Source organism: Sebastes umbrosus, chromosome 13, assembly GCF_015220745.1.
Source record: "Sebastes umbrosus isolate fSebUmb1 chromosome 13, fSebUmb1.pri, whole genome shotgun sequence".
Taxonomy (NCBI): Eukaryota; Metazoa; Chordata; class Actinopteri; order Perciformes; family Sebastidae; genus Sebastes; species Sebastes umbrosus.
The window spans coordinates 14,676,875-14,700,529 of NC_051281.1; the positions used below are offsets into that span (position 1 = coordinate 14,676,875).

At 38.1% G+C, this 23,655-nt stretch overlaps 1 protein-coding gene across 4 annotated transcripts; it reads left to right on the forward strand.

Annotated features, from left to right (window-relative positions):
* Window positions 1-16,128: 16,128 nt before the first annotated feature.
* tank (TRAF family member-associated NFKB activator) lies at window positions 16,129-22,105 on the forward strand. 4 transcript variants are annotated; one of them, XM_037790686.1, is made up of 8 exons: window positions 16,131-16,404; window positions 17,500-17,620; window positions 18,237-18,345; window positions 18,496-18,566; window positions 19,793-19,851; window positions 19,953-20,071; window positions 20,590-20,987; window positions 21,650-22,105. In XM_037790686.1, exons 2-8 carry the CDS (start codon window positions 17,522-17,524, stop codon window positions 21,818-21,820), a joined length of 1,026 nt encoding a protein of 341 aa, XP_037646614.1. In that variant the 5' UTR covers window positions 16,131-16,404; window positions 17,500-17,521; the 3' UTR covers window positions 21,821-22,105. The 4 variants fall into 4 exon arrangements, with proteins under 4 accessions (XP_037646615.1, XP_037646614.1, XP_037646612.1 ...); XM_037790684.1 differs by having other exon boundaries at window positions 16,132-16,404; window positions 17,479-17,620; XM_037790685.1 differs by lacking the exon at window positions 16,131-16,404 and adding an exon at window positions 16,416-16,725 and having other exon boundaries at window positions 17,479-17,620.
* The last annotated feature ends 1,550 nt before the right edge of the window (window positions 22,106-23,655 follow it).

The following is a 23,655-nucleotide window of genomic DNA, read 5'->3' on the forward strand; positions in this document are numbered from 1 at the left end:
GGTTGTTCTTTTTAAAAATGTTCCCAAAATACATGTCAGTTTGCATCTGTTCAGTGTAATGCAAATTTAAAAGTAGATTTTTCTGTTATGCAAAACATATCTCAGCTTTTGTGAGGATTTACACTGGCTTTTGTTGTGTGAACACATAATAGACAGACACTGTTTCCACCTCTGTTGGTGTTTTTGTGTATTAACCGATGCATACCAAACAGTGCTACATGGTCCTGGTCCCAGGATGTCTCAACCTAAGGATAATATAATCAGAAAAGGGGGGAATAAAATAAAGTTCTATGTTTAGGTTTAATGATAATTTAAATAATGAAAAAAAAAATGACTAGATGGTCTTTCATACTGTAGTCTTTATTACAGGATGGTTCATAATCTGTGTTTGATTTACAGCAACTTGGATGTCATCACACTGGTGTGGGCAGCAATGTCCTCATTTGTCCTCATTACAAGTCCATTGCACTCTATTTATTATTTTGTTTAGGTTAGTAAATTCCATAACTGTATAAGGCTTATAGAGCATTAGAAAACGTGGAACCTATAGCACATAATTATGCACCATTGCAACAGTAGGTTAATTTTGGACGTACTAATTTACTTTAAAGTGACCATTCGACCATTTGTTGTAGGGGTTGTTCTTTTTAAAAATGTTCCCAAAATACATGTCAGTTTGCATCTGTTCAGTGTAATGCAAATTTAAAAGTAGATTTTTCTGTTATGCAAAACATATCTCAGCTTTTGTGAGGATTTACACTGGCTTTTGTTGTGTGAACACATAATAGACAGACACTGTTTCCACCTCTGTTGGTGTTTTTGTGTATTAACCGATGCATACCAAACATTCCACAGTGCTACATGGTCCTGGTCCCAGGATGTCTCAACCTAAGGATAATATAATCAGAAAAGGGGGGAATAAAATAAAGTTCTATGTTTAGGTTTAATGATAATTTAAATAATGAAAAAAAAATGACTAGATGGTCTTTCATACTGTAGTCTTTATTACAGGATGGTTCATAATCTGTGTTTGATTTACAGCAACTTGGATGTCATCACACTGGTGTGGGCAGCAATGTCCTCATTTGTCCTCATTACAAGTCCATTGCACTCTATTTATTATTTTGTTTAGGTTAGTAAATTCCATAACTGTATAAGGCTTATAGAGCATTAGAAAACGTGGAACCTATAGCACATAATTATGCACCATTGCAACAGTAGGTTAATTTTGGACGTACTAATTTACTTTAAAGTGACCATTCGACCATTTAGTGTAGGGGTGGTCTTTTTAAAAATGTTCCCAAAATACATGTCAGTTTGCATCTGTTCAGTGTAATGCAAATTTAAAAGTAGATTTTTCTGTTATGCAAAACATATCTCAGCTTTTGTGAGGATTTACACTGGCTTTTGTTGTGTGAACACATAATAGACAGACACTGTTTCCACCTCTGTTGGTGTTTTTGTGTATTAACCGATGCATACCAAACATTCCACTGTGCTACATGGTCCTGGTCCCAGGATGTGATATTCTCAACCTAAGGATAATATAATCAGAAAAGGGGGGAATAAAATAAAGTTCTAAGTTTAGGTTTAATGATAATTTAAATAATGAAATAAAAAAAAATGTCTAGATGGTCTTTCATTCAGTAGTCTTTATTACAGGATGGTTCATAATCTGTGTTTGATTTACAGCAACTTGGATGTCATCACACTGGTGTGGGCAGCAATGTCCCCATTTCTCATCATTACAAGTCCATTGCACTCTATTTATTATTTTGTTTAGGTTAGTAAATCCCATAACTGGATTTTTTCTGTTATGCAAAACATATCTCAAGCTTTTGTGATAATTTACACTGGCTTTTGTTGTGTGAACACATACTATACAGACACTGTTTCCACCTCTGTTGGTGTTTTCGAGTATTAACCGATGCATACCAAACATTCCACCGTGCTACTGGTCCTGGTCCCAGGATAGATAGATAGATAGATAGATAGATAGATAGATAGATAGATAGATAGATAAATAGATAGATAGTAACTTTATTGATCCTGAGGGAAATTCAAGTTTCCAGCATCACAGTTCTATAGTGCAAAACATGTTAGGAAAAAGGCAGTAAAAAAGTTAGTAGTGCAAACTAGTAGTGTATGCGGGACAGCCCTGTGTTTTGTTGTTGTTTAGGTTTAATGATAATTATTAATGGCAGTGAAGGATACTCTAACCATTTAGTTCGGAGGCAGCAATCTACCGAGAATCAATATGAGCTCCAATGGACATAAATTGGTGCGGTTTTATAGAGGCCTGAATAAAAATGTTCGCTCAGTGTTTTTCAAAGGAATGCTGTAGTAAAAACGCATCTATTTCCACTTAGCCAGACAGGCGTGGTATGAGCATCACTCTGAAACCGATAAAAATAGACTATAACTTCACACAAAACAGCCATAAAACATTGTGAAAATTGGCCTTTCCTCTCCAACCAAAACATGTTCAGTTTCTTTAATACAAAGCAGAGAAAAGAGGGAAAGCAGTGAATGTTTAGCACTTTGCCTTTATAAATTACTTGAACAATCGACTATCAAAATGGTTGGCAATTGGCTTTCTGTTTATCCACTAATGGATTAAGCGACTGATTGTTTCAGCCCTACATTACACATTATAAAACAGTTGCACAGTGAGACCCCTTCTTGCGGTATTAGGATGAATGAAATGGGACAAATGTTTGGTTTGCTACTGGAGTAAAGGATCAGTCCAGTGGAAATTGCAAAACCTCTGAACATAAAATAGAAACAGCATGGCTAGAAACATTTGGAAAAAATGCTTTCAATTATTCCGATGAACTAATCCATTAAGGATTGGGTCTTGCAGTAGAGTAACATTGTGTTGAAAGAGGTGGCTTCTATTATGGATCGTGTGCAGTAGGACCCTCTTAATGTGAGTGACAGGTGGTTTGTGGTGGTGAATGTGGGGGAGGTCTTTATTGGAGCAGGTAAGAGGGGCCGGCTGGGCTATAAATCAAAAGCAATCTACCCACCACTGTCACCTGCTGATTGGAAAACCAACACTGGTGGTAGAAAATGTGAATTAATGGCGACCTTCAGCGAGGTACAAGCACTATGCTATAACACTGTCGTGTTGTGCTTTTATAGTTTCCCTGATTTTAGTCAGTGGTTCTTGATAGCAGTTGTTTTGTGTCACCACTGTCAGCAAGAACAAATAAGACAAATAAGATGCATTTAAAGATTATTTGCATGGTTAAAGACCTGCATTCTTTTTCATTAACTCATTAACCCAAATGTGCACCGTGATCTAGAAAGAACTCATGGCTCTGCTTTAGCTGTATATAATACAAATTGGGTCCCTAAAGCTTAATAATCACTGAAATTGTCCTTGAGAGCCCACTATGACATCAGTGTCCCTGTAGTGAGTGCATTGTCACAATGTGTAGGCTATACATAGGTGTGATATGTGATACGCCATTCCTAAATGAAAGCAAAGGTCACCATTAGAGCATGTAAGAGAAGTTCACAAGGCCAACAGGAGTCAGTGGGTCAGCATTAGAGGAAAAGGAAAGAGGTCTAATTCAGCACTCTGCTCAGGGTACTAAGGGGGGTGGGTAAACCTTTTATGAAACAGTAAAAGGAAAGGTTATCTCTGCGTTTGTGTAGCACTATAATAACACCTAAATAAACCAACACAAATAATTATGGGAATTAATGTTAATTGAGATAGAATCATTTTGAGTTATTATCCATAATTAAACAATTCCCGCTGCTTTCCGTATCACAAACCAGACTTAGAATGAATATGTCGCTTAAATCTAAAGCCTATATACAATATACAATAAAATCACTGCAAGCACATTGTTTTGCTATGAAAGGGCAGCCTTTGCTTGATATCTAGAGAGCATGCCGTTCCCATGGAGGAGATCTCCTTTCATTATAGATACAGGTTTAGATTAGACATGCACTATCACTCGAACAGGCCCAAACATGCATAGATGCAAAGATTACCGGATAACTAAGACAAAAAAACCATAGACACACAGATAGCTCCCACTCACGCACACACACACACTGGGTATTTCCAAGGGAAATAAGAGAGTGAGGTTATTTTAGGACATTGTGCTACTTGTTCTCACTCTTCCCTGAGCTAATGAAAACAGTCTCTACCAGCTGAGGTATATAAAGAAAGCGTTGCTCTCTGTTTAGTCCTTACAAATCATAACAGCTATTACAGTCTCACAGCTCATTCTGTGGAAAGGCAGAGAGAGAGAGAGAGAGAGAGAGATTTCTCCTCACTTCCTCTCAGTGTTAGATTCCCGAGAAGTGCTTTAGCAGCTCCAGGAAGCTTTTAGTAACCGTCTCTGTACCTTCCTGCCTGGATGGGTGAAAGTATTCGGGCCGGGGCGTGTAACCCCTCTTTGGCAGCGGTAGATTCATTTCCCCTGACTCTTGACTGTAAACTAGCCACATAAAAGAGAGCTGTGAGTGCCTTATGTGTGTGTCACACAGAAAAAAAGGCCACATTCACAACTCTGGTCTTTAATTGAGGTGCTGCTGTGGGGGTGGTGTTCATGACAGCCTTGCTCAGTTATCCAAAAATGAATGAGTCACTTTACTGGTTCCATGTAATAATGAACAATAGGTTGTTCTTTTTAAAGAAGTACAGTGTAGATTATGATTAGTTTGTTGAAATGACTAGATGGTCCGTCATACTGTAGTATTCATTACAGGATTCTTGTGAATCCCTCACCACATGTTTCATAATCTGTGTTTGATTTACAGCAAAAGAACTTGGATCATCATGTGGGCAGTAGTGCCATTGTTTGTCAGCATTACAAGTCCATTGCACTCTCTTACTGTATTTATAATTTTGTTTAAGTGAGTACATCCCATAACTGTATGAGGCTGATACAGCATTAGAAAACTTGGAACCTATATATTTATATTATTATTATGAGGGCTGTCAATCGATGAAAATATGTAATCGTGCTGATTGTCCATGATTAATCACGATAAATCGCAAATTAGTGGCACATTTTTTTATCTGTTCAAAATGTACCTTAAAGGGAGATTTGTCAAGTATTTAATACTCTCATCGACATGTGAGTGGGCAAATACTGTATGCTTGCTTTATGCAAATGTATGTATATATTTATTATTGGAACTCAATTAACAACACAAAACAATGACAAATATTGTCCAGAAACCCTCACAGGTACTGCATTTAGCATAAAGAAATATGCTCAAATCATAACATGGCAAACTGCAGCCCAACAGGCAACAACAGCTGTCAGTGTGTCAGTGTGCTGATCCCTGACATCACTTTATGAAGTGATATAAAACATCATAACATCAAACAGGGTTGCAGATACAATGCAGTCTTCTTTTAAAATTGTCCTCACAAAAAGAGGTTTGTAAGATAATGTGTTTTTTTTTCCTCACTGACATTTTTACACACATATTTGAAGCTTTTCTGAGTACACTTTCTAATATATGAGAGGAACTACTTGACAGCAGCAGGAAAGGTTTTATTGTGGAGCCTGGCCCTCATTTTGCTCATGTCAAAAGTCCCGAGAATGAGCGTCATATGTGTACAAAGGCAGTTCTTTCAGGCCTGACACTGACATAAAGAGCAGCGCCACTGGGCTGTTTCATTGTGTACATTCTGCTGCCAGGCAACTCTCAAAACTTTATTGTAAACATTGTATGGTGCTGCTCAGCCTCAGCATAATGCTATTGTCCACATTCTCACCATGGTAGTTAATGCATTCCTTGACAATGATTTAAAGTTTACGTTGGTGGCCTGCCATCAACTATTGCCAAAATATTACTAAATTATCACTACTTTGCTTGATAGCTCTGAACAATCTGTAATCATACACTTTTGTTTGAAACAGGCTTGAGAGAGAACACTACAATAAAATCAGCACAGTTCAGAGACAGCATTTACAATTGTTATGCCTAAAAATGTACAGTCAAATTCATTATTAAAGGCACGGTGTGTAGGATTTGGCGGCATCTAGTGTTGTGGTTGCAGATTGCAACCAATTGAGTACCCCTCTGTGCACTCCTCGCTTTCCAAAGCTGTGGTAATGTGAGAAACCGAGTGCAAAACCTTGGTAACGACATTGCTCAGAGACCATCCTTACTATAATAAATAAGTATACTAGCAGTATCATAGTTTTCCACTCTGCGGCTCACGTTACCACAGTTTCACAAGAACTACGGTGGCCTTCAGGTAATGTAAAAACGCAAAAGGCGGCAATGTTTGGTTTGTCCGTTCTGGGCTACTGTAGAAACATGGCGGAGCAACATGGTGGACTTCGTGAAGAGGACTTGCTCCCTATGTAGATATGAAAGGCTCATTCTAAGCTAACGAAAAACAACAACAATTCTTAGTTTCAGGTGATTATGAAAACATAGTTATGAATATTATATTCCATTTCTGCTAATAAATACCCCCAAATGTTACACATGTGTGTTCCTTTAAGATAAACAGCCTACATGTTTATTTTGATGGTAAAACATAGGAAACCCTCAGTGGCGTGATAATGAGTAGAAATTTATCAGGAGACTTGGACACAGTAACATGTTACACATCAGTTTATATGTCACTATTGCGCTTTGTTTCTTTGAGGCAACTTATGTTTTAAAATATCACAAATCCTGCAAAAAACCCAAACTGATATCAAAGATTTTTTTTTATTTTCACTTTTTATACAATGACACTTTGTTTGGTTACTTGGTAAAGTTGAATAATCAGCAGATACATTCAACCATCCGTTGTAATCATAAGAGACGCCATGAATGAATGGCGCCATTCTATAAAGTCCATTCACTGATAACCCGACAGGAAATGTGTTAAAGGATGCACTAATGCATCAAAAAAGTACGATTTCCATTTCAGTGTAGGATAACTGAGCTCTGTGTTTCCTGTTGCCGATAGCAGAAATCATCTATCTGGAGCCTGCAGTCTCTTGCTGATAAATCTTTCACGAGCTTGAGTAATAAAGAGCACTAGAGGGCTCTTTATGTGACGTCGCCCAGGGACTTTCTTCTTAACCTCATGTGCCCTTTCACTGCTTCAGTTTGGTTCCATCTCCACTGACATGTTGTAATATTTTACCCTAAAAAGCCACATAACTGACATTTAGTCTGCTCCATAGTCGGTTGCTATACTGTTCTGCAGTTCTAAACATAATTGAGAGCATTTGCAAAATCAACAGATGCCAACTTGTGCTCAGCAGGGCATGTTCTGAAGAGCAAATACAGCATCTATATCACAACTGCAGCAATGGTGTTTCGCAGCATATATATAGAGAAGAGATCCATATACAGTCAGCCAATTGTGATCATCCCACATGCCTCATCAAGTCCACCCAGTCCCTTGAGAACATACACTATATGAAACCTAACACACTACCTTGATTTGCAGGTATATTGGGAATAATAATAGTGAGGGAATATTTCTTGATGCCAACATTTCCCATAAAGGCAGAAATAAAAGCGTTCAGTGGGGTCTGCTATTCATAATTTTCTCGTCCGATCCATATCTGTTGAACCACACCCTCTGTGGGAATTACACACACCGCCTTCCCACATGACTATTGATTTCGGATGTCCGAAATGCCTTATTTTATACTGACAAATTAGAAATCAATGCACATGTTTAAGGACAACCCGTAATATATTGCTGTCTCACTATGATGGCTTTTGGACTGTTGACATCAGTCAAACAAAAAGAGCATTTGTATAAAGGTAAATAAGCTAAATATATGTTTATATTTGAAACAAAAGTGAAGGGTTTGTGATTATAAATCAACTCTTTAAACGAAGATTAAAAAGATATTCAGGGATTTTAGAATGAATGTGGTTGGTGCTCACTACCTTGCATATAATGCGAGCAACATTTTGTTCAATGAGAGGTTTGTGGTTTAGCTCTTATGTAACAGGAACAGGGAGAGAACTTCCTCTCGCTATCAATCAGGAAATTCAATAAGCTTGCAGGAAAGCCTTCTTGCAGAGTTTCTGCATAGTAAAATACAGTCAAGAGCACCATCTTATTTAGATTGCTGTGGAGGTACAAATAAGTATGATGGTGCTTTAACACAAAATAATCACAGATGCATGTTTTCGCTCCTCTTTGGCATATAAAGAAATCCATTGACCTACAAGAGCGATTAAGGTGTCAAATACAGCCGACGATCATAAAATCCCCCATAAAGATTTAGAATAAATGACTAATTGTGTAAAATTCTCAGAACTACAGGATCTTCTCACAGTTTCTCAACATACTCATCCACGCCCCGTCCTCTTCAAATAGCAGGAAGCCCCCGAGGCCAGAGCCTCAACCAAAACAGTATTGTGTGCAGCTTTAGACTCTGATGGAAACCACAGAGGCTCACTGGTCTTTCACATATTCCAGAAAAAATACACAAATTGCACCTCTTCACAGTGAGATAGATTGTCTTGGCACAACAAATTGGATGAATGAATAAAACAACACATTTTTATGAAGAAAATGTATGAAAGGACAAAGAAGAAATTGCATTTTTAGTTATTTTTTTCCTTTCATTTCTAGGTTTTCTTCATTCTCCTCCACCTCTCTCTGGGGCTCCTGAAATCTGATCTATGTGTTTCCCCCCCCCTGCATTCCTCCTCTCCCCCTCCTCCCCCGGCATGCCCTCAGCTCTGCCCTCTGTCTGATCTCGCGTTTCTGCAGACCCACAGCAGATTGTTTATTTTGCTAGACACGGAGGAAACATGGATGGACCCTTACATTGGCTCAAGATTTACTGCTGAGCTCCAGCCAGGCTCCAGTGTGATGTGTATCTAGAACAGGGCCCCTCTATAACAGCAAGCTCAGTATCCTTTTCACCAGTGACGCATCACAAAGGACAATGGGATTGCCTGCCTGGGGAATACAACGTTATATGATCACATCAGTTGATATTGTGCATGCAAACAATCCACTCATTTGTGGATATTGAGGGCACAGACCATTCAATAAACCACATACACCAATGTCCTATAATGGATGAAGGGCAACTCCCCCCCACATCTGACCCTTTCATACATCTTCTCCAGGGTAAGCTGGATGATGCCGGGAAAAGGACACCGCATCTCCCCAGAGATCATTTCTGCTGAAATTTATGAGGCCTCCCTGCATCACAGATGTCCTCTTGTAAGTGGTGAGGTCAAGGCATTAGACAAAAATCGCTTTGGGAGACTCATATCTCAACAGAAAAACATCTCCCTGCTCACTTTATTGTGCACATTGAGCGTATATTCCTGTTTTAAGTGGCTGCACCTAACAGAGATTGATTACAGGTCTGAAGGCGACAGTGGTTTATAATGAACGCAACACACCCAGTGTGTTCCTCCTCTTCTTCTTCTTCTTCTTCTTCTTCTTCTTTTCAACACTATGGGTTGTTGAAGTGCTTATACACTGTGGTCTCGCAATGCAGGAAATGCTCATATTGTTGACGGAAATGCTACACATGCCTTTCAGCCAATGTGAGTGTTGTAGCTGACAGTAATGCATGGTGGAGGTTTGTGGAGGCAATTATGATTTATGAGTCACACAAGGGAGAGTGAGGTAGTAAGTACATTCAGTACTTTGGATGAAAGAAATAGAGAAAGCGATCAAAGAGAGCAGATCGCCACATGAAAGGGACCAAAGTATTCAGAAATCTGTCTCATCATGTTTGCCCATGATCTTTAGTGCTGTTTGCTCTCACCCAGGCATGGCAGGTAAAGAGTGTATTGCAGAAATATTACTGATTTTCTTCTGTTTTTGTTTTTGGTAACATATTAATATCCTGAGCAGCCAGCTGCGTAATAGAATTTCCTCCTCAGAAAAGATGAACAAAGGCAGGCTTGAGGACTGAACAGAAAGAGAAAATGCAACTTGAAGTGAAAGAGTGTGTGGTCACTGAAATGAGTAATATGCCTTACCCAATGTTCAGTTATCAAATCAATGCTTATCAGTATACCACAGTCTAAAATTACATGTTTCTTTACCAGAACCACAAGACAAGAGTTATGTCAGACTGCCATAAATTCAGAGTTCAAAGCAGCCATGAAAAATATGTGAAACCCTCAAGATGGCCTGCCACTCTCTTCCTTAAAGGAATTCCTGGAGTTTTTTATATGAATTGAGGTTGTTGGTGGCACTCTGGGAGTGTAAGTCATTCTCAGGAGGAGCAGAGGTTGAGGTTGGAATGTCAGAGAGGGTCACAGACGACAACCTCTGTGGCACGACTCCAGAAAACGATCCCAGGAGGAGCCAGGCCGCTGGAGTCCCACTGTGGTTGCACACGAAGGTTGCACTAATTCATACTCAAACTGATGATGGAGATAAGAAATGCTCTTACGCTTATCCTGCTTTGGACAGTTGTGGATTAAATCAGTTATAGAATGAGACTGAGAAAATGTTGTTGGCTCATTTAACCTAACACATACCTCCCTGTGTAAAACTATTTAAAAGAAAGGGTATGTTAGTTTAAACAATTCATATTAGTTGATTTCAAAAATACAAATGGCTGAACATTGTGTCTTTCTAAACACAAAAATATATACCTCAGTTTCTTTCACAAAAAGGAAATTAATTTGTCAAAGAGCATCTGTGCCTCCTGGCCATGGGGAGGTAGCAGACAATCGTGAGATAAAGTTTGATAAAGAATCTGAAACAAGTTGAGCCATGTTTGGAAACCTCACTTATGATAAGGTGTTTCAATAAGTTATTACATTATTAAAATATTGACTTGTTAAGACAAAGGCAGATATTAAAGGGCCTTTAAGTAATGTAAGGTATCAGTACCAGTGTATTATGGTAGTATTTTAAAAAGCTTATTTACTGCACCTTTAATAACAAATAGCAGCATATGTACATTTGGAAAAGGAATTGTGGACATTAGCATAAGCAAGGTCTGGTTTTTCATTTTACAAAGCTACCATACCTGACACTTCAAATAATCACATGATATTGACAATAAAAATGATCTGTTTCATTTTGTTTCATAGCTTCAGTGGGTTTTACGTGATACTTTGCCTCTATGCTCTGAGAATCCTCAATAACTTTAGGTTAAAATCACTGTAAGGAAGTTACTGCATCTCAATAAGTCACTCTAAGCTGCCATCTAGTGGTTATATTGTTGTGTTTTTAGTATTTCTTGGGTTACCCTTTGCTGGGGAGAGAGTTCACTATAGTTCAAACTGTGGCACTCAAAGCATTCTGGGACATGCGGTAGGAATTATAAACCTAAATCATGCGCACACATAACTTTATATAAAACAATTGAGGTTTGATGAGATATAACAGCATTAGTTTCATAGAAACAGAAAGGGGATTACCAGTATGTCACCAGGACAGAGTATTGCATCACTTACTGTAGGCTCATGCTGAAAAAAGAACATTACTAATATACTTACAGAAAGCAGTGAGACATTCACCGTTAGGATGTTGGGTTTTAAAAGAAGTGAAAAGAATGGGCCGTAGCAGTTGGGTAAATTAAGTCAATTAGTGTATGGATGTTTATGCCCAAACATAAACATTGAAATAAAAAACAGTTGCTTTGTCAATTTGCGAACCAAGTTTTAGAGTCTATATGTCAATATCAAATGAAAATTCATGGAAAAGAAGTGCAATCATGGAGCAACTAAATATTCTATTATCATCATCATTCTTCATAATCAACATTTCTTCCTCATTAAGTGTTACATAGGTTTGGCTCTGAACAGGTTTTTAAAGGTGAATCAGAAGGAGCATAACGAGGCCTTAACATCACGTTGCGAGTCTTGGCCACAACATAATAAAGCGCCGGTGTGTGACGAGTTGGGATGACAACGTGTTGTAATAACCTCACCCCATGTGGTATAAATTGTGGCCACAAGTTACTTTTTTAACCAATATCACCAGAGGGCACCAAAGCTCAGCAAAGCACTCCTCTAGATACTGGTAAGGTGGTGGATTTCAAGGAGTAATGCGGAACAGGTGACCGAAACTTGTCTGGATGGTTGTGCTTTCACTGTTCGGGTTTTTAGAGATTCTTATTCATTCTACGATGGGAGTGAGGCATGTCCTCTCATTCATGATTAATCACATTTGCAACTGATTAAAACATTTTTTTGCTAACCTCCAGTGGTGATACTTCTCACCTTGCTGCGGCGATGTAGAAGTGTACATTAAGTACACACTCACATCCCTATTGGCTGTGGTTAACTTAACCCTCCTATGGTCTTTCCGTCGACCGTGCGACTTTTGCTTTTGGTTTGACCGTTTATAAGGCTTACAGTATAAATTATCACCCAATTCTGTGTTACACCTTTTTGGCCAACCTCGTTCCAAGTCAGTTTTTGGGGAATTTATGGTTAATAAACCTTATTTCCATGAAATTATACCTAATTTTTGAGTAATAACCCCCCCCCATAAATTATGAATTACTTTTATCCATGTTATTTTGGGGCAATTAAATGAAAGAAAGCCATATTTATGATATAATGAAGTTTGAAAACGGGTCAAATTCAACCCAAGGACAACAGGAAGGTTAACAAAGTTCATAGTGAGCCCAGTTCTTTTACAGGTGGTCACATGTGCACACACAGAATAACAGAATACAGAAGTAACAATCCCTTATGGCTTAAAACTACGTAGGAGGTCACAGTAAAAAACTCATGAAAACATATTTTCACTACCTACATATTTCCAAAACGGAAACAACATCAACAAAATATTTTTTTTATTTCAGTTGGATGATCTAAAAATGAGAGATAAACTATTCCAAAGTTCAGAGGCAAAGACAGGATTAAAAAGTTGTTTTTGTTCGGCCCCTGTTGCCTCCAAGTTACCATTAAGTACAGTTTTCACAGCATACTACAGATAGCAGTTTTATTGTATTTTACACAGAGACCCAAAAAACTCCCCCATTTTTCCAGTGCGTTAGTTTGTGGTAATTTAATATTTTTATTTAATTTGATAAAATGTAACTTTATTTAGGGTAATTCACCATGTGAGCACAAGACAGGGCCATGAGATTACATAATAATACAGGACACAGTTGATATTGTACTTTAGTGGTGCAAATTTCCAAACAAATTAAGAAATCTAATTACCAAAAATCAACTGACACACAGTGAACTGAGGCCTTCTGAGAACTCTGGAGGTCTGGTGCCCATGTGGCAGTCGCCTGATTTGCCCTTTTGGTAATCCAAATAAAATGTGTTTTGTTTTGCCTTGTGTCTTCATGTCTTTTATGTAAATGATTTTGAATTGCCTCATTCTTGTAAGGTGCTATACAAATAGACTTGAATTGCCTGTTACCAATCGGACTAAGGAGGCAACTTCCCAGACCTCCAAAGCCCCAAACTCACCGCATGCCAGTTATCTTTTGGTAGTTCAATGAATTACACATTTGTTAAGGAATTTTTAACTACTAAAGTGCAACGTCAACTAAGGTGGACCGGCAATATAAGCCTATCATGTGCTCACATGGTATACAACATATTCCTAAATAGAGTGGTGGTTAATAGAATTACCACAATAGACATTTTGACATGTCATAGTAGGAAAAGCACAGAGAAATTGATAACATTAAGATAGCTCAGTTCCTTTTGCAGTGCGTTCCAATACCCATACTACCATACTGTTTAGTATGCCAGAAAAAGATTTAGTGTGTCCCAATACATAGTATGTCAAATGCAGTACACCTAAAATACCAGGATGTCCTACTACATCCGGTCTCATTTTGCAATTTGCAAGCCAGCATGCTTTTCTGCCTATTCTGACCCACGATCCTCTGTGCAGCGGATATATGAGCAAGAGGGTCAAAGTTCAAGGCACAATGTTATGAAGAAGTAGTATGTCCCAGTTGTATGTATACTGCATGTACGTACTTTGTAAGGGCAGCTGCAGTATGTACTAGTATGTGCCTAGTTTGACCGTTTGATCGGAGTTCGCCAGTGATTGACAGCTGCTCAAAGACGGCAATGCTCCAGCTCGGCTCTGATTGGTTGTTTCTCTCCGGTCTGTGAAATCTTGCAGATGCCGTTAGGAGCAACCGGAGAACACAGAGGCACAGGATTTCTTTTGCAGATTACCTGTCTCACACTTGAATGAACGAAAACAATTTTTTTTTATTTACTTTGAATGTAAAGTTATTTTGCACTAACCATATAATGGTTGTCCGTGTTTGCAATAAGGTACATTCGTGGAATGTAATTTTCAATGTGCAATACTCTTGGCACTTTATTCTATTTATTCCTTTATTCTTTTATCTCGTCTTGTATTTATTGTTTTTATTGCAAATATTTTTATTCTTGTACTTTTATTGATCTTGCACCTCCCCATATGCCACCTACTGTGTTCCCTCTGTTATTGATGATTATGCAGTATGAATGTGTATATGTCTCGGTGGACTGCAGAAACTTCGGGGATAAATAAAGCTATCTGTATCTGTATCTGTATCTGTATCTCTATGATACACCACTGTCAGGATATAGACACCGTTCTATAAGAATAACTTTTTAAAATCATATTTGCTCTTATTCTACCCACTGCTGCTTTAACTGCAGATGTGCATGCAGGAGGAAGATGTGTAGAGGCCCAATAGTTAATGTTTTGCATGTGCACCCCCACCCCCCATCCTAACAGGTTAATCTAACCATGCTTGTTGTTGCAGCTTTACTCACAATCAGGCATACTTTTAACAGAACTTGTTCAATAATATAAGACAGATAAGACTGTTGGAGGGGTGAAATGAGCAGTGTAACTCTAATTTGGGGACAGTTTTTCACATGCACACAACAGTCGGTTTGCAGACCCTCTGTCATTGATGATTGTGCAGCATGAATGTGTATATGTCTCAGTGGACTTTGCTCCAATTCTACCCACTGCTGCTTTAACTGCAGATGTGCATGCAGGAGGAAGATGTGTAGAGGCCCAATAGTTAATGTTTTGCATGTGCACCCCCACCCCCCATCCGAACAGGTTAATCTAACCATGCTTGTTGTTGCAGCTTTAATCACAATCAGGCATACTTTCAACAGAACTTGTTCAATAATATAAGACAGATAAGACTGTTGGAGGGGTGAAATGAGCAGTGTAACTCTAATTTGGGGACAGTTTTTCACATGCACACAACAGTCGGTTTGCAGACCCTCTGTCATTGATGATTGTGCAGCATGAATGTGTATATGTCTCGGTGGACTTTGCTCCAATTCTACCCACTGCTGCTTTAACTGCAGATGTGCATGCAGGAGGAAGATATGTAGAGGCCCAATAGTTAATGTTTTGCATGTGCACCCCCACCCCCCATCCGAACAGGTTAATCTAACCATGCTTGTTGTTGCAGCTTTATTCACAATCAGGCATACTTTTAACAGAACTTGTTCAATAATATAAGACAGATAAGACTGTTGGAGGGGTGAAATGAGCAGTGTAACTCTAATTTGGGGACAGTTTTTCACATGCACACAACAGTCGGTTTGCAGACCCTCTGTCATTGATGATTGTGCAGCATGAATGTGTATATGTCTCGGTGGACTTTGCTCCAATTCTACCCACTGCTGCTTTAACTGCAGATGTGCATGCTGGAGGAAGATGTGTAGAGGCCCAATAGTTATTATTATTATTTTTTAAAATATATTTTTTATTGAATTTTACATATAAACATATAAACATATATACATATATACACATACAGACAGATTAACAATATAAATAATTAAATTATACAATGAAATGTTTAGTAGAGTAATCAAAGAAAGAGAAACATAACATTTCATGTATTTCACATATCTAACAAAGAAAACAAATAAAATAAAAGATAAGACAAAACAAATAAATACCTCAAAGAAGAAAAACAAAACAAAAAAAAAACACACAACAACACACAACAATTTCAGAGGCCCAATAGTTAATGTTTTGCATGTGCACCCCCACCCCCCATCCGAACAGGTTAATCTTAACCATGCTTGTTGTTGCAGCTTTAATCACAATCAGGCACACTTTCAACAGAACTTGTTCAATAATAATAAGACTGTTGGAGGGGTGAAATGAGCACAGTGTAATAAGTCTAGTTTTGGGGAGAGTTTTTCACATGCACACACAACAGTCTGTCGGTTTGCAGACGCGTAGGCTGGAAGAACCCTCAACCAGCTAACCACCCAGCTCTCCCTGCGAGCTGCGCGCTGATTGGCCGGCATCGAGTAAAGGCGGAAGTCTAGCAGGCAGGGGGATTCCCCGAGGGAAGTTCCCAACTTCAACTAGGCTATGTAAAACATACATTGCCCATATCCTCTCCGGCGCTTCGTAACTTTGCATCTTGAAGAAGATTAAGGCGGACGACGCTGCGGTGCAGTCACAACAATATCTATTCGACTTTAGCAGCAGTAACACGAATGAAGGTAAGAGGAGGCTGACTCAGAGGAGCTGTGGAGTCGTTGCTCGGTCTCCACCGGTTGAATGATGAGCTAACCGGTCAGCTGCTGGCTTAAGAAACACGGAACTGTGTGGATTAGGTTTTGAATGATACTCTTAAAGTGTTTTTCCCTGCTGTGTCTGTAGTTAGACTCCTGTAGATGTAGTGTAATGACTGTCTTCACCCAGCAGCTGTTGGTGTGACAGGTCATATAGTGTGTTGGATGATTGATCAATAACTGATGGGTGAGACAGCCTCTTTTCTTGTTTTGCATCATCTCAACACGTCCATGTTATCCATTACAACAGTGAGTATGTTGCAAAAAAAAAAATTGCTCAATAGTTGTTTGTGACAGAGGACAAGAGCAGACAAAAAAAATGTAAGGATTGTTTAGGTTTATTGTTTAGGTTGTGCAAGAGAAGTTGCAAATGCATTGATCATTTTTTTGTCATTACTTTTCAATTGCTCATCAAAATCATTATGTGTTACCGAGCTAGAAAAAACAAGACATTGAGTGTTGAAATGTGAATACAATTTTTTAGTTTTTTTTTTGCATGAAAACTGAAAACGGAACTGCAAAATGATCTTGATTGGGAAGTATGTTAAACCCAGTTTTGTCATCGCATCAGAAGCTTAAATCCAATAATTTGTCATCACTTTAAGGAGTTATTGACTTCTTTTTAATATTTTTAAAGCGTGTGAAGTTGTGAGTTTGTAGAAATATTATAGAACAAGCAAAAAAGGGTCACTAACTGCATGCTTTTTTTCCACTAGTCCTAAAAAAGTGCTGTCTTTGGGAGTGTGTTAAACCCAGTTATGTCATCGCATCAGAAGCTTACATAAATCAAATAATTTGTCATCACTTTAAGGAGTTATTGACTTCTTTTTTAATTATTTTTAAAGCATGTGAAGTTGACTGTTGTTTGGTAGAAACATTATAAAACAAGCAAAAAAGGGTCACTAACTCCATGCTTTTTTTCACTAGTCCTAAAAAAGTGCTGTCTTTGGGAGTGTGTTTCATTGTTGGTTATGATTTAAAACATAGTAATTTCACTCATAGGGCTCATGTCTGCTGTGTCAGGGATGATTGTGGAGCACACGGCATGGAAAGGAACATCGGAGACCAGCTCAATAAAGCTTTTGAAGCTTATCGCCAGGTCTCCATTGAAAAGGACAATGCTAAAAAGGAACTGCAACAAATGGTAACGACGTGAGGAGAAAAACTCTTTCAAACTTTGTGTGAAATGAGCCAAATTTTACCAATACAGCAACACATAATAAGTCACAGAGTAGCTTGCTAAGTGGGTTTACTGATTATTATTTATATATGTATATGGAAATGTGCAGGGCTGACCCGAATGCTTCGAAGCTTCGACCATTGCCATGGTAATCGACCTCCAAATCAGTATTGGAATGCTTCCTTTTTTTAGATAAGTATGTAATAATAATATATAAATCTCCAAATAGCCCATGGAATAAAGAATAATCTAACAACATTATTCATTATTTATATTCAACATTAATTATTATTCTCAGATGGATATTTGTTGTGTGTAGAGGTGCGTGTGTGTACAGTAGTGTGGCAGCTGCACTGTCCCGGACACTGAAACAGGCGAGATGAAGACAGGCAGACAGAAGAACATGTCAGCGCTGCAAAGCTTTGAATACCTTTGAATATTTCTCACCGAAGCTTTGAAGCCCAAAAAATGGTATTCGGGACAGCCCTAGAAATGTGACACACACACACTGACTTAAAGGCACAGACCAGATTATAGATATTGGTGTTAAGAAAATAACAGAAACCTCATTTTTTTACAGAGTGAATATTATGAGCGATACACGCAAAAGCTTCAAAAGCAGATAGATGACCAGCAGCAGTTGATTTCAAAACTTGAAGCTAAGTTATCAGCAACAAGGCCACCACCAGGTTAGTGAGACCTGCCAGGTGATCTCTCTGTTTCTATTGCATTGCAATTCTGGGCATTGATGATGGATTGTCATACATATTACTGAATCTGTTTCATCTAGCATTGCCTTCTGTTAAAAACTGTTCATTTTCACTGTTTTGGATTCTAAGGAGAGATGAAATGTGAGCCTTTGAACCATCTCCTCGATGAGCCCAGCGCTTATATGAAAATACAGTACCCGGTATGTTCTTCCTTTATGTCTACACTATGCGAAAAACTGCAATATGTTGGCTCCAAAAACTGGTTCGTCTTCATTCTCACGCTTGAAAATACACATACCGCTTCCTCTCATATACAAACACACGTTGATTATAGTACTTCTGCTGGATGCTGTTGCACTTGTGTCAACAAGGATGTTAAGAGAACACGTTATACCAATGGGATCATAAAATAGCAGTAACTATGAGGCTCAAAATATGGCTGATCCATATGTGATACTACATACTGTCTAGCAACTTTTGAGTGCTGCTTTTGTGACTGTAAGGTCTGCAAATATTTTCTTTTCTTCTATGTATCTAGCCCTTGTTTACACAGCTCTAAAGCAGTTTGCAGATAATTACATGCTAGTTAAGAGACATTATTTTCTTTGTTTATTCATTAGCTGTGATCAGAAGGGAACATCCATATACTTTCATACTTTTACAATGTTTCCATTCATTTTTATTTATATTTTTAATACAGGCACATATAACAAACAACAATATGATGACATAACAATATAACCTCACAAAAAGAGAAAAAAAAAAATAAAAAAACATAAAATAAATATCAAGTGACAAAAATAAAATGAATAGGATCCTTTCAGTAACTAAAATAATTAGGTTGACATTACTGATACATTTAGAAACTAAAATATGCCTATGACAGGAAGAGCGTATTTAATATTTTATATACTTCCACTCTTCACTAGAGCAAATGTTTTCCCATTTCATATTGTGCTTTGCTACATTTTATTATTATTATTATTATTATTATTATTATTTATTATAATTTATTATTTTTCCAAAAGAAATTGGCTTTTTTAGGAAACTTAGATTCAGATTAGTTCTTGATTGAGCTTTAAATATAAATATTTTACCCAACAGAATATTTTCATTTGTTATTTATATCTTTCCAAAGGTTCAAGCAATTGAGGAAACTTAAGATTATGTTGCTGCTGTATTAGTATCCACCCTCTACTTTACTCCACTCAAGGTGTATCCACTTTTACTTCACCAGATGGTGCTAGAGGATAACATCGCTTCAGCAGCTTGAGCTTTATTGTTCATTATTTAACAGGGCAAGAAACATTTTCCCACTAGTAAATGTTAATATGTGATGTGTAACTCAAACTGCAGATGCATCAACAATATGCCTTTGGATAATTGTTGCTAATGATTCCTATAAATGTATTGTGTCTTTTTACAGGAGAATATGGGCACTGTTGCTGTTGCTCCTAATATGCCACTCAAGAGCAGTGTTGACTAGTATGTGTCTCTAAGACTTTTTTTCTTTTTAATATAAAAATCTTGGACATTACAGTTAAAGAGTGGATTTCTTTTCTCATTCTTATTTATCTGTTTGTCAGTCAGGACATGCTGGAAGCATTCGATCTAATTCAAGGGAAATTCCGGCAGATTCGCTCTCTCACCAGAAGACAAAAAGATCACCTCAAAAGATTCCACAGTGGAAATGATGCATCGCACGGTAATATTAATATTAACCAATCATTACCTGACATTTCTTTAGGGCCTGAACCTAAATGTGCTTGTGTTCTTCATTCAATTACTTAAAAGAAAATGTGCCGAATTGAAATAGGTTTGTATATGTTAAAACAGCTTATGAGTTAACTTGCTTTTGCTTTGTTCTGTGAGATAATGAGATAGCAACACCTAAACTAGGACTATACACAAATGCTTCGTTGCCCTTTCGAACCACAGCTAGCCACATCTGTTTAAATAATGATCGATAGATATATTTAATAGTTCCACTGACAAATGCATGATGTTGGCTCTGGATACTAGCTGAATAATTATTAATGTAACAATTATTTATACAGTAATCAATATAAAGTATGATGCAAATATGTCTCTCTCTCTCTCTCTATATAGAAAGGACCAGGATTATATCTTGATGTATGCAACTTCTCTAATCGTTGCCAAGCTCAAATGTCAGAAAAGACAGAAAAACTGTGTAAAATCTCCTGTTTTTCTGCCATCTGACAGATCAGCGGTTCTCCATGCCCATCCAGTGCACAGACCGTACAGCGGAGGCAGAGAGACCCTCTTCCTCAGCGCTAAGGTCAGCAGTGGATATCCCACTCCCGCCTACGTCTCTGGCGTCCCGCGGCGCCAGCCCCGAGGACAGGGACTTAGTAGACTCTCTCACCAAACTCAGTGTCAAATTCCCGCCCTCTGCGGACAGTGAATATGACTTCCTGAACAGTGCTCCGGAGAGACACGTTGGTCTGACCATGCCCACGAAGCGGCCCCTCAGTAGTGTCCCTTCCACACTGACAGAAGAGGAGCCCGTGGAACTGCCCATGCCTTTTGTCTACCCTCTATCCCCCTCCCACTCGACATCATCTTCGCTCTCCCATGAGAGCGTGCGGGGACCCCAGCAGGTGAGAATCACAGGAGAAGGTCTGAGAAAACTAGTAGCAAATTATCAGTCTCTGATTGGTCTTCGCTAATGGTGGAGTGAAACAGTGTGAAGTCCATAAAAAAAAAAAAAAATCCCCTTGGCTTATCTTGAAACATATTACTGTGTAATGTGTGCTGATTCTTTTTTTACTCGAGCATGGATGCTCTGGTTATATTTGGCATCTTTGCTGGAAAGCGTGAGCCAGATGGAAGCACATTACAGTGTCTGAATCTGATGAAACAAGTATGATGGTTAAGTAGGATTTAATTTGCTGATGTGTATAAATGCCTAATAAAGAAATTGTGAATGACATGCAGTAAGACCTTAAAGTTGGTTTAAGAGTTTTTCACAATACAATTCTTTCCCTGGATTACATCAACACGGGCATTTATAATAAACACGGCTGGTTAGATGGTGTGGTTGAACCCATAAATAGTAAGATAATTAAACACTTGAGAATAGCCTTTTGCCTTTACTGTTGCGGAGTATTTGTGCAGACTATTGTGTTGACATGTTCTTGTATTCCTTAAAGCAACAGATACTTCAACTTGAAGCGGTCCAGCATGCTTTAATAGAGTGAGTGTAAGTATTGTTAAGAGCTTGAATAATATATTGTTTTCTTTGGTTCGTCCTGCTCTGCAGCCTCTCTGGAGCCCTGAGCTGTGCGATGCGGTTGACGTGGGGACAGAGCTGGCGACGCCTCAGAGCAGCAGTCCTGACAAATGTGCTTTCTGCTACGCTGTGGTTCCTCAGGACCGAATGAACAGCCACCTCTACTCACATTTCTCTCCTAAGAACGAAGCCGACGATTGACAGTGGAGGCAGAGACTGACGGGCCCGAGGCCACAACTACTCCCAAGACTTACTGTATTCATGGCCTAGTCCTGCCTGCCATGAAGAACATGCGCTGTACTGGATTTGAAATGACACTGCAATAAGACTTGAATCCATTTATTTAATATTGAAGAATTGAATGGTACACTTTCTTGCCCATTATATTTTTCTAATATCACGCTGAGATTTTACTCTAGTACTAAGTGACGATGATGCATAATATGGTATATATGAGCAAATAAAGCATTTACTCTTTACATTTTTTATCATTTTAATCATTTTCAACATGCAAATATAAAACAGGACGTGTATTTAACTTTCTTTCTGCAACATGTTTATACACTCTTATTTTAAGACATAATTTGCATTAATAATGTAACATTTCCTTTCAGAAAAAATAAGATTTTCTATGTAAATTTGCAATATTTTTTCGCTGAAATAAGACACCTTTGCCTCCTTTTCATGTTAGCAGCAAGATTTTATATCTCATTATGTCACGTATTATAAATGCCAACAATATGCATCAAATCACTCGAAAGTTTAACAGTTTACATGTTGATTAGCACTATTTTCACTCGCACTATATTCCATTGGTTCCTCCATGTTGTACTTCAACCTGGATAATTTGCAACAGATGTATGTCATTCTTTGTGCAGAGTTGGGAATATTACCAACTTTGAAATCATATTAAAAGGTAGTATGCCATGTACTCATTAAAAGTGTCTACACAGATGGCAACACATTATATTACATTACATTAGGCACAAGCTCATTGTTAAATCAGGTGCCCAATTACCTTGATATTTGTATAGTAATGGTTTTACCCATGGCAATATTGTATTTATAGGCAGATTTATTTTAATTGACAAATGATTATATGATGTTTATACTCCTCCAATAATGCTATACAAAGTGTGCAAGTTTCAAATGTCATTATAAGTTAATATTAATGAATTAATTACTTAATAGTTATGGAAAAAATATGACAGTTTCACAAAATGTTAAAGAGACTGAACTGTGAAATACAGGTGATTTGAAAACAGATGATGTTACAGTCACTGACATATTTTCTATAAGTATGTACACGACCTACCATTTGACTAAACCTGAGTCTTTTTCTAAAGAGCAGCATCAGCTTTTGACTTCGGCAATATTTATTCACACCTTTGCAAACAATCGCAGTGATTTTCACCGTTCAGCGTGATGATGTTTGAGGAAACGGAGACGCTGTGTGTGTTGGAACACGGCGTTGTGCAGAGAGGACCTTGCAGCCCTTCAGCTATGGGCTGGTAACACTTGTGCTGGGTAGATGAGCTGGTGTGAAACCTTTCTTCTCTCTTTGCAAGTGTTTTGGTATTCTAACTATATATCACGTTCTATAATCAAATACTGCTTAAAAGACTGATTTGTTATATCAACCTTAGATGATATTTTTGTGCTGCACTTTTCACTGTGCTTCATAAATAGCTCAGAAGGGATTCAGTGTAGTAATGCTATTCCAAACTACTAGTGAGTCATTAGACTAAGATAGAAGAGCATTGCTAAAACACAACACATCAGTGTCCACATCATGGAGTCTGACGGGAGAATTTATTCAGATTTTCTTTTTTTTTTGGCAAATACATATCCCTAATGATCCTCTCTGGTTAATCTGTGAAGAGTCGAACATTGTGCAGCCTGCATGCTTTTCTCTCTGGGATTATGAACAGCTGCTTGCTCATAATTATGTTGTCATTCATTGTTATTTGGAAGAGGAAACTCGTACTGACAGCTAGGATTTTTTTTTTCGGTGTATTTACGCACACTGTATATTT

Coding starts and splice junctions, on each gene's coding strand:
- tank (XM_037790686.1), top strand. CDS start 17,522: ATGGAAAGGAACATCGGAGACCAGCTCAATAAAGCTTTTGAAGCTTAT. Junction 17,621..18,236: donor AAAAGGAACTGCAACAAATG/GTAACGACGTGA, acceptor ATTTTTTTACAG/AGTGAATATTATGAGCGATA. Junction 20,072..20,589: donor TGGAAATGATGCATCGCACG/GTAATATTAATA, acceptor GCCATCTGACAG/ATCAGCGGTTCTCCATGCCC.